General features: G+C 31.4%; 1 protein-coding gene across 2 annotated transcripts in view; it reads right to left on the reverse strand.

Moving 5' to 3' along the window:
* Positions 1 to 18,459, reverse strand: part of LOC118186156 (adiponectin receptor protein-like) — a 46,311-nt gene continuing 27,852 nt past the window's right edge. For both annotated transcript variants that reach the window (XM_085807440.1, XM_085807439.1), the window contains exons 6-9: positions 18,037 to 18,217; positions 17,346 to 17,533; positions 2,745 to 2,938; positions 1 to 2,609 (exon numbers count right to left, since the gene is read on the reverse strand). In XM_085807440.1, coding sequence (XP_085663566.1) covers positions 2,469 to 2,609; positions 2,745 to 2,938; positions 17,346 to 17,533; positions 18,037 to 18,217 — 704 coding nt within the window. In that variant the 3' untranslated portion in view covers positions 1 to 2,468. The remainder of the gene's footprint in view (positions 2,610 to 2,744; positions 2,939 to 17,345; positions 17,534 to 18,036; positions 18,218 to 18,459) is intronic.

The raw sequence follows: 18,459 nt of genomic DNA on the forward strand, positions 1-18,459 counted from the left end.
TTTGTATCTTAAATCATAATCATAAACACTTTATTTGGTTATAAAAATTTAAAAAATACAAAAACCATGTTACCTCATCATACTATAGAAACATATATACACAAATTATTCTCGTGCAAAATAAGAGTAACAAAAATGTCCCATTAGAAAGTTTTTGACATTTTCATAATTACATCAATTTAGTTTACAGTACATTTATGTACCTAAAATGCATTTTTAGAAAAAAGATACTTCACATTGTACTAAAGTGCTTATAGGAAATACTGAGGCAGATCACGAATTCACCTAAGGTTAGACAGATGATATTTTCCCCTTTCTTCGAATCAAATTTATATCTGAATATATGAACAGATAGTTTGCCTAATAAAATTAAATTTTGATTGAAAATTAGTGCATTCTCGCCAATGTAAATTTAAAGTGTTTATTTATGGAAAATACATTATACAAACAAAAATATCAATAAATATCACTGGAATATACTATTTCAACCAAATAACTATTTAATAAGTCAGTATTCCCTTCAAGTAATTACTAGAGTCTGCCATTATAAACACTTCATCAAATTAAAATTTCAAACTTCACAATTTGCTTTTCCTAATATTATGTTCAGATTTATTCCCAAGATAACTTTATAGACATAGGCTGATGGAAAAATTTTTTTAAAAATGCCTACATTGTTAAGTTTCAATATGGACACTAATGTTTTTCTCGGAGATAAGCTTATAAGAATATTATCAAATATGCATCCATGCTAAAAAACTATGAATATGAAAAAAAATCGCTAAATATTGAAACACAGAGCTACCATGCATGTAACTACTTTTACTTAGCTTTAGAACAATTAAAAAATTATGTATGCAGTTCTGATTAAGTAAGAAAGAGGCTCATTATTTGCAGATTGAGACAATGGACGGATGCTAGTAAGCAACTGTTAACTTGTTTTCAGTACATAAATTCTCTAGTATAACAAAGTAGTAGTAGTAGTAGTAGTAGTAGTAGTAGTAGTAGTAGTAGTAGTAGTGTGAACAGATTAAAAAACTTTTTGTCAGTTCTAATTACTCAACAAAACACTGAAAATGCTTTAGATTTGAATTGGCATCCTCATATAGTAAAGTAAGCTACATTCAGGTTTAAAAGAATCTAGTAATTCACCATCAATCGTGATTTTCAACAAAATTATCAACAGTATCCAACAATTTTGAATTTCATTTCAGTGCACTTGTGGAGAAAAAAAAAAAAAAAAAGACAAAAAAATCTTCCAAAGGATCTTCATGCAGAAACTAAATATAAACATGGTTAAAAAGCATGAAAATATAGTACATTTCACACAAAAAGTTTTTAAGTAAATGAATTATAAATTAATTCAATAGACCAGAATATACAATTTTATCACTTGTAAATGCTAAATTTCTCTTGCATTATTGGATACATATAGACTATAGGAAATAAATGATTAAACAAATGTATTACTTAAGAAATTACAATTATTATTTGTAACAAACTTCAACTACCAACCACTGACATCAAAATTCAGCCTTTTTTTTTTTTTTCTTTTAACAAAATTAAAAGTAACAAATGATTTTAAAATATAAACCATGAACTTTGAAACAATTACTCATTTCCAAAACAACTCATTTCAATCCACATTATTTTCTGTTCAAAACAGACTATTAAAATTTGATGATAAAAACGTTAAAGGCAAAAGATGAATGTATAAAAAGCCTATATTTATAAATATGTATGCATTTTAAATAATGAAAAGTTCTTTTTATGAGAATACTTGTACATAAAAAATACTTTTTTCATGACAAAACAATTACTATGGCCCAAGTCCAAAAGAAAAATGCTATCAATAATTTTAAAGTGCTCAATTAAAATGAACTTCAAAAGTGTAAGAAGTTTAAAAATAAGCCTAGCACATGTAAAATTCCAAACACAAAGAATGGCGATTCATTTCTTAATGCGCTTATTCAGATTAGTAATTTAGATTAAAAAATATTTTTAGTGCAAAACATGACATTTAATTAAGATGGAAAAATACTATTACAGACTCAAATATATTAATATACAGTGATATGTATAATGTTTGCTTTTGAAGAGTTAAATAAGTCTTGTAAACCTCAGTCATTTAACAAATTTTCAAATTCCAATCCTTGTGTCTTTTGTATTTCCCCCCCCCCTCACATCAATGAAACTGGTACTACTGACGATTCAGTGAAAACTAAATGCTATCACAGATTTCTCCAAATGGTGTCAGGCAATAAAGTATATTACAAACTTACGTACAGTTTGCTACATATGCTATAAAAATACTCTAGATGAAATTCATTTTTCATTTTGCCTCTTATCAAATCACTTAAAAGTTATACAAATAGTTTTTCCGATGTACAAAGAAATAAGGCAAATGAAGTTCAGCCACTTTGGTGATTTAACTTATTTATAAAATGATGCAATTTTAATCCTGCAGTTCAATATTCAAAATCAATAGGTGCATCTTCAGCACTGCAGGTATCCATAGACAGTCTGTAAACAGCCATTTCTGAAATTCCATGATAATGAACGAAAGCTGCTGCAATGACCAGCACATGAAATATCTGATGACTGTGAAACTGAAAAAGTCAACAGGAAATTATACAAATTTAAATCTAGAAAAATGAATATTTTTGTGAATTTCAGCACTTTCATATTACTTAAATATACAAAGAAAAATTTTATCAATTTATAATAAATATCTTGGTACATACCCAAATGTCACATTTTCCAGGAAAAAAGCGTTCAGGAACTCTTAATGCATAAAATGCAGCACCAATGAGATAAAGTGCACCCATAAGGCAAAGCCACCCAAAAGATGCATGGTAGACAGCTTGGAAAAACCCTTTAACTATCAAATAATGGACAGCAGGAATAACACCACTTAAACCAAATCCAGCAAAAACACCTAAATAATCCAAAAATATCAGAATACCATTTAATATAATTACTTATATCATTTTACAAGACTTAACTTTTATGATATTCCAAAGTTTAGAGCAAATAATCAAATCATAGGCATGACAAAGCATATAATATACTTGAAACATGATGGCCAAGGTAAAAAATACAGGACAGTTAAGGAAAGAAAAACTTGCACAATAAGATGATTTATGAAATAATTTCCTTTCCTTCCAGAACATATTGGCTGGTATACTGCACATATTCATTCTATGCTAATTTCCTAACCCTCAAATGAACAGGAAATCACAAAAATACACTGATAGTGGAGAAATGGAAAATATGTCTTATTTTACTGATTTTTTTTGTTTACTCGGAGCATAATAGTTATTCAAATTCCACTGCAAATATTAATTTAAAACGACATAAATTCTACAAATAATTCGAAATATATTTAAAAAGGATTTACAAAAAGCACAATTTTATTCACAAATCAAACAAACCACACCATTTAAAAATTAATACATAAATAATATGCCTATAATATGTAGGAATTATTTTAAGATAAAGTGTATGAAATTAGAAATTTGGTATTGGGTGAAACTTGAAATCACACAGTACAATTTTTGTTTTTGATTACAAAATGTAATTTTCCAAGAACTTCCTTAAAAAAAAATAATTCTAAATTTGGCTTTTGTGATCAAAAGGAGCAATTTTTAAAATTCTCTTGTAGCAGTTTATTACTACAGTACACTAGGGAGAAGGGACTCCGCTTTTACAGTTATCAATGCCCCAACCCCTATAGGCGATCACATGCTGCAGAAACAGAGTACAGAAAACTGCATATAGTATGGTAGTTTATGATAGTCAAAGTTTATGGTGAGTGGCAACTGGCAAGCAGTCACCTACAAAGAGAACAAAGTCAGGTTAAAAACTGTCCCCAGTATTGACCAAGGAGAGCCAAACCCCCAGAACAAACTTCAATATCTCACCATGTAACATCCCCACAACCAAGAGGCAGCTAAGAGTATCAGTATAGTACTTGCCAAGCCTGAACCTACCACCGAATAAACAATCATTCTAGTCACTATTAAGACTGATTATGCACCCCAGGAGTACAGGTCCTAGCCATTGCGGTGGGAGTTAAACCCAGTTGATTCCCAGAGAGACTTTATTACTATAGTAAGAAACTCTTGTAAGGGCACAACTGAGAGGCTACTCCTGGCATTCTGGCTAAGCCTTAGTTTATTACTACAGTAAGACATCACATTACACTCTTAAATCATAAAGGCATGCAAGCATCCTGTTGATTTATATCATTACTAGCAAGTTATGACAGAAGTGTAGTAATATTTTTTCTGGGAAAGAAGTAACCTTGAGGCAGTAGGCATCCAAGCAGCCTCATTTTGCCATTTCTCAGGAAAATTTATTAATAGCTAAAGAATCATTGATGAAAACAACTTGTATGCTGTGCACTATTTTCAAATCATACTTCATGATAGCTACTGAAGATTCTGAGGTATGATGTATATGACTGAAAGGTCATCAGGAGACTTAAATGGTAACATATTTTGATATATCTTTGAACATGTTTCACAATTTTTTCTTCTTTTTTTGCTATACCAATGCACCTAACAACTGAATTTGGTTTGGTAAAACATATGATGGCTATCTGCTTAACCCATAACAGGTCATACTACCAGTATTCAGTGATGTTAACGACTTGGCCACTGGTGAGGACCTAACAACCGAAAGGACTGTCCACAGGTTTTTAGTATTCCCACTATCATATGGGAGCACCTTTTGGGACAGAAGCATCCTTAAAAGATACTGACATCAGTGTTGCACATCAAATTAGGCAAATTTATGAAGGAATTCTTTAACACTTCACGTTTTCAAATATCTTGTTTTCTAAATTATTTACATAAATGATCAAAGAATCTTTACAGCATTAAAAATGGTCATGAAAAATAAGAAAATCACTAGGAATAAAAGGAAAGCTTGATACAACTTTGTTATTAAACTTAATGGTTTTATGGATAATCATAAGATCACAGACCACAGGAAATACATAGGAAAAAAAGTTAAAACTAACATAAAATGTGCTGCAGAGCAAATATGCACCGCAGTTTACATGCTTGCTGCACTTTAAACATTGTTATCAAGGTCATCAAAATAGAAATATGATAACAGATTACATTTGAGGACTAACACATGAAAGTGAACTGAAATATAATAATTAAATTCAAATATTCTCTAATATTTCTCTATTTTTCCCCTTGAAAAAGAAGGTACTTTTCCATTATGTACCTGCCACACATTTTAATGGGGTTTTTTAATAGTAAGGAATTTCTAGTTATGAAAATAGTTTATAGATACACACAGTGATAGTCTAGATAGCCCTACTGTTGGATCTTGGCAAGTGTGCGGCTTCTCTTTCCCAGGTGGCAAAAAACATAGGTTCATAATGGAGGAGGACTAAAAAAGATTAATAATAAAACCATTGTTATGATTTGCATGGATTTTTTACTAGTAAATTAATTATCGAAAGAAATTCAAGGCCTATTTACGTAGGAGAGATGTCTTTGTGGCAGACATTCATAAAGAAACAGCAGTTGCTAAAGACATAGACACTAATCCAGAAATTACTAAAATTAGTCCTGCATATGTATAAAAATATAATTACAAATTTTCACGAATTTGCTTGCTTTCTCTTGTAATTTATAGATCAAGGCAGTATATTAAGAAACTACTATACCTTAAAATATGAATAGGATAAAATTATTTAAACTTTCCATTCATAGCTAAAACACTGAGAATGATAAATTTCATAAACTGTTATGTGAATACCCATTAAGGCAAATTCTACAACATAAAAATTAGCAGTTGTTTAAACTAAAATCAAGTCTGTGACTACACTGAAATGCTTCTTTTCAAAATATATGAAATAACAGGAATTTAGTGCACCTAAAATCCATTTTACTACCTGAAAGAACAAAAGGTACAGAAAGTAACAGTAGCTGCCTTTCATGAAGAAAAACACTACAAGTTAATCTGAAAGTTTAAACTTAGATACCATAAAATTACCTCAAAGCATCAGAATATCTTGCTCCAGCACCAGGCAACATTACATACAGCTGATGATCAACATTTTAAAGCAGTTATTTTTGTCCGATTTTCTAAGATTTCAATGTCTAAACACCTTTAACTCTTTGAAATCCAGACCCTTCGCTAACTTGTGTCTTCAAAATACCGAAACAGTTTTCCAGTTTCACAGAAATTTCCTCCCCTCCCCGTCCATTAACGCAGAAAATAGGTGTGAAGATTTCCAATGACATCCTTTGTACTTTCTAACAAAGATTCCATTAGCATTTGACCCCGTTCTTTATAAAACTATTCTGAAGGTCAGACCAACAAGCCTTTCTGGCTTTGTGATGATCACGACTGAGATTTTGTTTATTTCCGTTATTTTTATAGGAGGGAATAAATTGTTTAAAAATAAATATAATCCTTAAATTTTTAAACTGTTCTTTTATTGCTGTTTAAAACTTAAAAGTACACTGTACCACAAAAGAATAACGAAATGTCACGATCAACCAAAAGATAAGAAATTTCTTAGGACAAGCTGTCTGCAGTAAGCTGATGCAATGCATTTGGGGAAACTACACCTGCTACTGCATGTCTTAGGGGGAGGGAAGAAAACAAGATTACAATCTCGGCCGTTTTCTGGCGGTTCTGGTTGTTTCAATGTAGGGCCGTGTGGGGCGGATTGGATGTGAAGGAGTTAAAAATGCTCAGATAATTTTTAGACTTGAATAAAAGCATGTAAAGACACACACACAAATTATGAATAACAAAACTTCAAACTTTGAAAAAGAAATTAAAAATCAAAAACAAGTAATTATCGCTATTGATCGGAAATTAGTTGACTTTTCAAGGGGAACAAACCAGCTCCCATTCAATGAACAATAATTAATAAATGCGAAGGTGTTTCGTCTTTTACTCAAGTAAGAATGATGATGCCAAACTGGCAAATTAACTTAGGCCAAATTTGTAGTTTCGTGAAGTGATGGGATTTAAAACCAAAGTAGAGTACTAAAGAACTCATTCTGAATGAAGCATTTTCGCTAATACTAAGATCATTTAAACACACAGCAATATGCTCATTCAGTTTCTAACTGCAGATGACAGCATGAAAGACAACTACGACTATGACACACTTAAAACTAATGGACTGTCCAAGCAAATAATGTACACTGCTAAAAAAAAAGGGGGGGCAGTGCTACATCTCCTGTTCTACTAGGCCGGTTCACAAAATTCAAACTGCATATTTCATGTCTCGAAAGCATGACTTAGGATATATATTAGATTTTTATATAGCACTATTCTAAACCAATTTTTTCCCATATTTTGATTCTACGATTCAAATTATGCCAGAATACCAAGTTTTGTTAAAACCGTACAAGTAGTTTTAAAATATTAGCTCCTCTATGTTAATTTAATTTGACATATATTTATTAATATCTTTTTTATTAAACTTTTATTATTTTTCCTTTCACATTTCGAAATTTAGGTTCATTCCAAATAAAATTTACCAATTTTTTGTGTTTTACTTTTTAAATTTATAAAAAAAAAAGGTTTAATTACATCACCACAAACTGCAATTGAATTGGTTAGCATAAGACATAAGAACATGCCTTTAAATTCTTTTTAAATAAGAGGCTTATTTAAACTTTTGTCTGACTCTGTAGTTACTTTGAGACATAGCGATAACTTGCTTAATGTCTGTCGGGAGTTTTCGGACTATTTAACTTTAACCAGATCAATTAAACTCTTATAGGTACACTGCTCAAAAAAAAAAAAAAAAAATGGGACAGTGCTATATCTCCCGTTCTACTGGGCCGATTGACAAAATTCAAACTGCGTTTTTCATGTCTCGAAAGCGCGACTTAGGATATATATTAGATTTATATATAGAACTATTCTAACATAGGTATTTTGACACCAAATCGGACTTTTTCTGAAATAACATATCAATTTTTTCCCATATTTCGATTCTATGACTCAAATTATGCCAGAATACCAAGTTTTGTAAAAATCGTACGAGTAGTTTTTAAAATATTAGCTCTCAAAATTTTAGCTTCTCAATGTTAATAGAATTTGGTAAATATTTATTAATATATCTTTTTTTTTTTATTAAACTTTTATTATTTTTCCTTTCACATTTCGAAATTTAGGTTCATTCCAAATAAAATTTACCCATTTTTTGTGTTTTATTTTTAAAATTTCTATTTTTAAATAATTTTTATAAATTTTTCAAAAAAATTTTGAATTATAATCTATAAAATTTTTACCATCATTTTAAAGCAGGTGCATTTCTAAGCATACCTGCAAAAAATTAGACGTTTTTATTCAAAATTTAAGATATACACGAATTTACATATTTTCGAGTTTTGAAATTTGGCATTTTTTTTGAGCGATAAAAACGCCAAATGTGGTTTATGGATTTTTGTTACAGTGAATTGCCACAGCTATTTTTAACCTTAAATTTCAAGTAAAATTTTACGGAGAATTAATTATATGAAATTTTTTCCCTCAATGATGCATAATAAATATTTATTAATACTATATGAAAAGCTATTTTTTTAAATTATAGATGATATTATTCAAATTTTTAACTATTTTTTTAAAATTTCTCTCTTTCTTCCTTTTTTTAAAAAAATATTTGTAAGAGTAAATTTTTATCTTCGGCGTTTTATTGTCTGCTACTTTACTTTAACTTCGTTTAAATCGATTTGTATAAAACCGAGAACTTTCGTTTGATGTTAATCTGAATTTTACAAAAATATTTCATGACATTATCTGCATAATTTATTTCTAAACAAGCTGTTGCTAATGAAGCGGCTGATACTATCATCAATATTTTTAAAGCACAGTATATTTAGAAAAATCATTTTTATAAAAGTCAAATTATGATATAAACATACAACCCTCTAGAGACCAAATTAATGGAAGTTCAATGGTTATGTAGAAATGATCTGCAGCTACTTAATGGCTCGATAAGTCAGCAGGTTCTGTGGACAAGTAAGAATAATTATATAAACGACACCCAAATTCTGGATTCAATTAACAACGAAGGTTCGATGTTTATTAAATGAATTTAAGAAGCTTTATTTGCACTTCAATTCTTACCGTCAACTCTAGTAGAAGTTACAAATCAATCATATTTAATTAAGGAATGACCATCTAAGTTTAGAAACAACGTACTGTACCAGCCCCCCGGGGGTCGACGAAGAGAAGCTACTGGCTAGGATCTGTACCTAGGAGGTCTCAGCCACAGGGTATATAATTTATGAACTTGGTGGTTCTGAAGCCCCTGGGAAAGGTCACTTATTGGCCGGCCTTGGAGACTGGCATGTCCTGAGTGGCGTGGAACCATAGCCAGAGGGCTAGTTCCCCTCGGTTTGCTGGGTAACGGCCCACTGCGACAGGCTCGCCCATGCGACTGGTAGGAGCAACTTGACGACCGGTGCTGCCTGGTGTCTTATCCAGGTGGTGCGCTGCTCCCTTGGAAGGGTAATAGTGGAGGTTGAACCTTCACGAAGTGCCCAAAGGGGAAGTGGACCTGTAATGTGATTTGAGTTCATGAGGCAGGGAAGCCCAAATTGTTGTTGTACCGTAACAGCAATTCAATTATTGGCATCGTATCTTTCATGTTACTCATGTTACATGTTACATGTTACAAGCTATATGATTTTTAATGAGTATTCGGGTTTTGCTAGTAACTTCAATTGGAAATCGCACTTAAACTAGGATAGTTGGTTATTCGAACATAGAAAGGAACATGAGAGGTATTTAGTTAAGATGCTTTTGTAGAGAACCTTTGTAAAGAGAACCTAGAAAACTATGAAAACCAACCATGCAGGCTGGGTTAGACTTCGCAACAAACAATTAGTATTGAACAATCTCCAAATGCTAGGCAACTCGTGAGGCTCTAATTAAATCTCCAATTTAATATTTTAATTGTAACTATTTAAAATATTGTTGTATTCTTAGACACAAAAAGCAGAATTAAAGTTTTGTTAACTCGTTACTAAACTAACAAGCCGTAGTGCAAATGAATATTCAATTTCTTTTGCAATAATTGTATTCACATAATATTCTTGGAATATGAGCTAAAGAAGGAATGTTCTCGGAAGATTAAAGAAGTGCTTAAATCCAGTGGTATTAGGTTTGTATTACAAGCTCAAAATCAAAACGATTCTGCAATTGCCCAAGTAGTTGACTTGTAAATGGCTGTGAGTTAAGCAGATGACTTTTAATCTTACGTTATTCAGTCAGAAAACATATTCCAAATGTTTTGTATTGCATGACAATCCATCTTTTCATTATTCAATTACCAATCGGAGAACCACTTAAATTCCAAAAATAAGTATGTGTACTCAATCGTCCTGCATGTTCTTCAAATTTGTCTTCTTGCGATTTCCCCCCCCCAAAAAAAAACTAAAGTTGCCTCTCAAAGGAAAGTTTTTTGACATTGAAGAGACAAAAGGAGTATGACATTTACTTTTAAAGGCATGTCAAAAACAGATCTCTACAAGCTTTCTCTTCCATTACATGTGCATGTAATTTGTGTCAGACAAAAAGTTGGATCAGTGTAAATTCTATAATATATTTTTATTACACTCTGATTACTCTATTAACATATAGTAAATATATACTAAACCTTTTACTCCTGCTTCAGTAATTCGAAATTTTTGACGGAATTGTTGTCGGAACTAGGACTTGGAAGATAAGTCAAATTGAATATTTCGATAATCCAATAAATTCAAGGATCAAAGTTTCAATATTTTATTTTCGGAGGGAGGGGAAATTTTTTCAGTTTTGGTCCATTATCCTAAGTATATTTGCTTCAATTCTTTATTTTTTCAAAAAACCTGAAATCTTACTCATGGTATACATATAATGCATAGCTTCAAATTAAAATTTAATAAAATACAGGGTGGTTATAATTAAAGTTTCACTTTGAAACGGTCATAAAAGGAAAACTGGATCAAATGTTATCAAACTTTGTAACCATGTAAAGGAGGTCATGAGAATTTATTTTCCGCGAAAAAAAGAAAGTTCGAAACCTCACCACCAGAGGAGAAATGGCGCTGTATGCAATGCTGTTAAACGAAATATACATCAGAATCTAACTTAACCTTTTGTTACATGGGTTTAATATGTTGTATACCCTTAAGAAACTTTGAAGTGAGCAAATTACCATTTAAAGGCGTTAAAATCGATAAAAGTCGAGTGCGCCATCCGTGTAAGGGAGAAATTCATTCGTGAAAACCACGAATTAGCGATAAGAAAATGTGAAATCGCAAATCACTCGCAGAAGTGCGTACAATCTGGAAATCGTTTTCTTACAGATTGCTAATTTGTAACTTTTGAAGCCTGAATTCAGCCCTAAAACATGAAGATACTGATTCAAAACACTTTTAATCGATTTGGGCCAAAGAAATCCCTCATGTTATCTACCTAGTTCCATTGCATTCTCCTACTGCATTCAATTGCATAGCAGTCATTCTATACCGTTTCGTGAGGAATGACAGCTAGTTTCATAACTGAACCATTTTTTTCTGAATAGCAGTTGACAGACAGCTGGACCACTGTGATTGCAGATCGCTTAGAGTCAATGTTAAAATGTTTCATGATGCATGAACTGCAGTAACGTGGCATTTTAGATACTACGATTTTATGCAGGGTTGGCCCCCACCTCACGTGTCGCAGTTACTTAGGCAGCGTTTCAGGAATGAACGTCTTATAGGCCGACTCTTCCCACCAAACCTCAACCTCTGTTACTTTTAGCTATGGCGTTATCTCAAAAGCACTGTTTATGGTGATAATCTAAACAATTTTGCAGAAATGAAGAATGTGATACACCGACATGTACGTAACATTCCTCCTGATATGCTAAGAGCTGCTGTTGAGAATGCAGTAACAGGATTTAACTTGCTTTCGGAAAATACTGGACACCACATTGAACATGCTTTGTAACACGCTTTGGAAATGATTAAACACATTTTAAACCATTGTTTTCATATCTTATTTCATTTAACAATATTGCATACAGCGCCATTTTTTCCCTGGTGGGGAGTCTTTGAACTTTTTTTTTTTCCCGCGGAAAATAAATTCCCATAACCTCCTTTACAAGATTACCAAGTTCGATAACCAATTGGTCCTGTAGTTTTCCTTTTATGACCATTTCAAAGTGGAACTTTAATTATAACCACCATGTAAATTAAACTTTTAAAGTCTAACAGTTTGGTTCAAGTCCCAGCTTTAAAAATATATATATAAATATAAATTTCTATATTAATCCTCTTAGAAAGAATATTTTAAGAAGCTAATTTTTCTCTCGCAGTATAGATTGTATAAAAAACATGATCTTTAATATGATTCAGATTGTTTCAGTCGATATGAGAATCGGGTCATCATATTGTTTCAGTCGATATAAGAATCGAGTCACCCAGTGGTACAGAATAAACACTGCTGGACTGTTTTATTTCTTTGTCATTTAGCAAAAAATCTTTTAATTAAAATATTTATCCTTTGGACTTCGCTTTAAACTTTATAGTTAAAATGACTAGAAAAGGAAAAGCTGTCTTCAGCTGAAATGAGATTCATGTAATTGATATTTTAAAAAAATTGACAAGAATGCAAAATTTATGGAAGTCTAGCAAACGAAAAATCTTAATTTCTTGTGTGAGCACTGAAAATAACAGCAGAAGGAAAGAAGAAAATTTGGGAGCAAAGCAAGCAAAAATTTGCAGGGAAATTTGGCTGTCAGACACACCAAGATGTTTAAAAAAGTTGGACGCTTTTGAATATACTTTCAGGATACTTCAAAGAATTTAGGTGTTCAAAGAGAAAACAATTGGACGTGTACACCAGAGCTTGTGTTAACAGAAAAGACAAAAATGATATCATTGCAGATTAAAGTGAAGAGCGACTGGTTTTACTCTATATGGTTGTATAAATTTAAATTACGTTATAGAACATCATATCGTATCATAAATGGAGAATCCCACGATTTCTCAGTCAAATTATTTGAAGATTGAGGAGTTTATCCAGTGAGTATGTGGATGTCACCTAAAGACTTTTTTTCCCCCTCCTGATGAAACAGCAGCCGAGCGGTAAAGTCGCTGAACACTGGTAATACGGTCCGAGGTTCGAATCCTGCGAACAGGCTGCCTGCATGGGCGTTTTCGTGGTTTTTCCCATGTGTAACGTGTATACGAGTTAGTTCCCCTTAGAAAGTCCTCCACGAAGGCATCCCTCACCTTAGGTACCTTAAACCAAAACCTCTTGATGAAACCAGTCTTTCCTTGTATCTCATACCTTCAAAATGCTTAGCCTCTAAAGACTGATAAAGGCTCTGATGAAATGGATTGAATTAGATTATTAAGTTACGACAAAGCAGGGCAATCTGCCTAAAAGGAAGGATGCCTTTGTGAAGAAATTTCTAAGGGAAACCAACTGACATAAACGCATTTAGCCCGCTTACCAGGATTTGAACCCTGGAGTCAACTACCAGTGTTCAGCGACTTTACCGCTCGCCCGTTTGTGGGCCTTTATTAAATGGAAGGCGATAACTTTATTTAAAATGATTGTCGGAAATGCTTCGAAAAGTTGAATGCTTTTTAATATACTTGCAGAATGCCTAAAGAAAAAAAGCAAGAATGAAGCAGAATGTCTGAAGAAAAAGAGAAGAAAAATTAATTTTTTTGTAAAATTTAGTATTTGTACTTTTTTTAATTTAATTGACTAAAATATGAATAAAATTTTAAGAAAACAAATGTAGGATAAAATTGTGTAAAGCAATGGGCACAATGATAGAACTGTTTAAAATAATGTATGCAAGTCATCCTAAGTTAAAATGTCAGTTATACATCTCTCTTATTTATATATATGTATCTTCTTTGAACGGAACATTGAAAGGCATGTTAAGTGTGCTTTACTGTATTTTCTCTTTTAATATATGCAGTTTTCAAATGCATCGTAGTCTGGGTTACAAAGTATTCTTCTGAAAGAAACGCAATTCAAATAAATAAAATCAAATTCTGGAAAATTAATATTAATAAATATATTTAAAATGCTCAGTTTGAGTGAATAAATAGAAAATTTTAAAATAATTATCTGAAGAGACAATGCAACACTAACAGTTAAAATAAAAGTCTAAAAATTTAAAAATTACCTAAAATAATAAGTATGACTAAAAACATAGTATACAGAAAACTATTTGAAAAAAAACAATAAACGATGCACCTTTGATTTAAACTACGCAGTTCGAATGAGTAAATAGCAATTTTTAAAACAGTTATTCGAAAGAAACTATGCAAAGTAAACAATTAAAATAAATTCGAAAAAGAAAAAATTTGCTTAAAATTAATAACAATTATAATTAAAAATATAAGATAAAGAACATTATTTGAAAGAAGGAACGATTAGGCCTTTTTTTTTTCCACTTATGTGCACTATGTAAAAATGGAAATGAAAATAGGTTGCCACATATTAAGTTTGCCAAGTGAACTAATTTTGGTGCAACTGAATAAATAGTGCCAACATAAATCGTTGAATTTCTCCGTAAGTTTTGCACCAAATTTTACAAATTTTAATATTTAGGCATAATTTGAGTCGTAGAATCGAAATATGTAAAAAAATTGGCATGTTATTTTATAAAAAGTTCGATTTTGTGTCAAAATACTATGTTAGAATTGTGATATATATAAATCTAATATATATCCTAAGTCGCACTTTCGAGACATGAAGAATGCAATTTGAATTTCGTGAATCAGCCCAGTAGAACGGGAGATATAGAACTGTCTCATTTTTTTTTTAGCAGTGTACATCTTCAATACAAGCATTATCTCGCTGCATGACGGTCATCAACCTCAAAGGCACTTTTGCACAACAAAATCTTTAGGAGAAGCTCTGAGAGGTTATTCGAATATCTGTCATATAGTCTTGATCTCATTCCTGTCTTTTGTTCAAGAAAGATTGTGCTAAGTAGTATTCCTTGGTGACAGTTTCATGATCAACAGGATAATACATAAATATTCAATTCCCTAAAAGACAAATCACCTGTACAGCCCCAACCTCTTAAGAATTTATTCATTACTTCCTCTTTCCTTGAAAGCAACAATTTCTAAATTTATACCATAGCATCAACCTTAACTTTTTCGCATCGAGAGAGGGCAAAATCTCAATTCCCCAAACATCGAAAACACCCGTATCTAATAATTTCTCCTGGAATGCTTTTCCTTCCCCCATGACAAGTTGAATACTACAGCACTAACAATAGCTTTACTTAAGTAAAGTGAGAACTTCTTTCTTCCGACACTTTGACACTGTGTGAAGTTCCCCCTTGGGATTGGATTGCAACTTCGGGCATCAAAAGCTAAACACTGACAGTAAACAAAGGAAGCTACAAAAGAATGACTGACATGCTTCAAAAGAATGATTGACATGTGATTTAACAACACCTGAAAGCAATGAGTAATGTAGTAACGTGATGGGGGAAAGCACTGGGTAGGAAATTATTCAGGCATTTCAGGCGTCCAGCCGATGTCTGAATGCTCGGGCATTTGGGGGCAACTTCGATGCGAAAGAGTTAAGCAAACTTTTGACTTACACACTTGATAGCTCAATTAAAAAATCTGAACAAACTTGGAAAACCCATTTATGTTCTTTGTTCTGATCTTAGTTCATATTCAACCTTCAAGAAATTTCTGTCAGGTCAATATTTTCAAACAGATGAAGAGGTTCAGATGGCTGTCACACATTGCTTTCAATACCAGGCAGCAGCGTTCGATGACAAGGGTATCCAAAAGTTGATCCCATGATATGACAGACGTCTTAATTCTGGTGAGAAGTACAATGAAAATAACTGAAAAACTAATGTATCTGTTGTAAGAAGTCTTTCCATGAGATTATATTTATTTTCCATAGACAGCCCCAGGGAAACTTATTCCTGAAAGCCCCCTCTAACATAAAATAAAATTCTAATTTTAATTACCCCTCCTCTTTAACTTTGATTTTATCTTAAAATAATTGAGTGCTTATAGTGAATTTTTCTGAAGTGTGCCATTTCAAACTTATCCATCATATAATTTTTATATAAGGCAGGAGATGCACACACTTACTCAGCATCAAAAGTGAGAGTCAAATATTTTATTCAATCATAATTAAATTGAAACTTACTAAACCACTAACAATGAAGTAATACTATATCTTTTTCCAGAAATTTACTACACCATTCTTAAAAATATCAATACTACGATCTTTGTTTTTCTCAAGTTTAGCTCTGCACTACTCACATGTAAGAACCAGGTATAAAATTATGACAAAGAGAAATGTGTCAAATGCGCACGATCACCTACTGAACGATGAACTCACCTCATCCATTATCAACTTTTTTTTCATCTATGTCTACATTTCAAAATTTATTTTATATACAGTCAACTCCCTGAAAATGAACCCATTGACCTGTCCACTTTCCTATGCACTTAATGTCATTTAATATGGCTAAAGCAAACCTTCAAATGTATGAAAAATAGAATATAATATACTTAATGAAATTTAAAACAATTTTGTACTTCTATCATTTTCCCGGAATTTTTGCAAGTTTTAAGTGAAAAATTATCAACTTTTAAACCATTAGTGAATACATTTAACCAGCTTTTATCATTTGTATATGACTCACTAAAACAGGAAATTTTACAGTCATGTTTAAAAGTTCAACTAGCACTGTAGATAATTATTTTTTTCAATATTTCAGTGAGAATAATCTTAATTAAAATATTTACATTCTATTCACAAGTTTTAGCATTCACTGAATAAGCCACTTTATGAAAAGTAAATTCCATTCTCTCATTTAAAAAATAGCGGAGGTGTGGAAGAGTAGGAGTTTTATATTTTTTAAATATCATTTGTAAATTAAATTATTATCTAAAACTATATTAGTTTTATTTACACTTATATTAACATATCAGTATTTACGTATTAATTTACGATACCATTACAAAAGCAATAAAAGTTCAAGAAAATATGAAACACAACAGCTTTTGCCTTTCATTATTCAAATGAAAATATATAGTCAGTTTTTAAATTGAAAAAATATGTTAAAATGATACAAAATATGAATACTGTTACTTACTTAACAAAATAATTAGTTCAATAATACCACTTAAGATTCTCAAATGAAATCCCTCCCCTTTTCTACACAGACTGAAATAATACGTTTTAAAAATGTTCTCTAAAGCCATAATTGAAAACATGGCTACAAATATCGGTAAGGAACTGTAGTTTGAAGAGTATTTTAATTCTATAATCTTCAAAAACCAAAGTAGCAAACAATGACATACCTGCCCTTAGCCATCGAAACCGAGGTTCACTGAATTTATCCCACATAGACACTATAATAGATGCTGCACCAAGAACACTAACAAGCACAAAGTAAAAAACCTTGGGTTGATAGTCACAGTAGAAACCGTAGTAAAGCCAAGGAACAAATGATCCAATAATTAAGACAGCAATACCACAATAGTCAAGCCTATAAAAATTAAATGTTTTGGTAAATTTAAGAGAATAAAAGATTTAAAAGGAAGTATCCTAACCTTCCAGGTCAAGTTATTTTATATTAACAAATAATGTTTACTGCTGTTAGAGAAAGAAAACTGCATGAGACAAAAACAACTAGAAGAAAAATATTCCAAGTAAATAAACAGATGTTTAAGAAACGTATAAAAATTATTTCAGCATTTCTCAGTGTAAAAAGAATTCAAAACAATTTTATAAATTAATCAAAATATTAGAATTATTCAAACATCTAATTCAATAAATATTCTGAAATTAGTTTATTAATGCAAAAATTAAAGACGTTCCACAAAAGAGAATTTTTTAGCATAATATCGTAAATGCTATCTACCATGACTAAGACTTATATTAACAGTATATGAAAATGAAGAGGAAGAAAAACAGGGAACTTTGTGCTGAAATAGGTACACTATACATAAAGCACTTTATATCAAAACTTTTAAATAAATTATGACATACTTGCTGAAAAGTTTTCCAACTTGTTCAGAATGGCAACTAACAGTATGGAACAAGGAAGACATTCCAAGACATATTATGGCACTTGCAAAAAAGGTGGCAAACACAGCTTTTTCTTCCCACGGAATCATATCTGATGGACGAGAGAGAAAGTAGACTGCTATGCCAACAAATAAAAGGCATCCTAAAGTAAAATCAAGATTAATAAGCTGAAATCAAAATTAAAATTGTAATTAATTTTTAAATCTTTGCACTAAGAAAATAAGGGTTTTTAAATTACATTTCAAATTAATGTACAAGATATACAGTTAAAAAGCAAAGAGGACCATAAAAACATCGAAATTATTTAGTAAAAAGTTGAATTATTTGCATGTAATTCATTTCCACTTAGGGTAACAACTCAGTTTGATTCTCATGGGAAACATG

Source organism: Stegodyphus dumicola, chromosome X1 (assembly GCF_044657685.1).
Source record: "Stegodyphus dumicola isolate Sdum_Otavi_A_Nest chromosome X1, ASM4465768v1".
NCBI classification, from domain to species: domain Eukaryota; kingdom Metazoa; phylum Arthropoda; class Arachnida; order Araneae; family Eresidae; genus Stegodyphus; species Stegodyphus dumicola.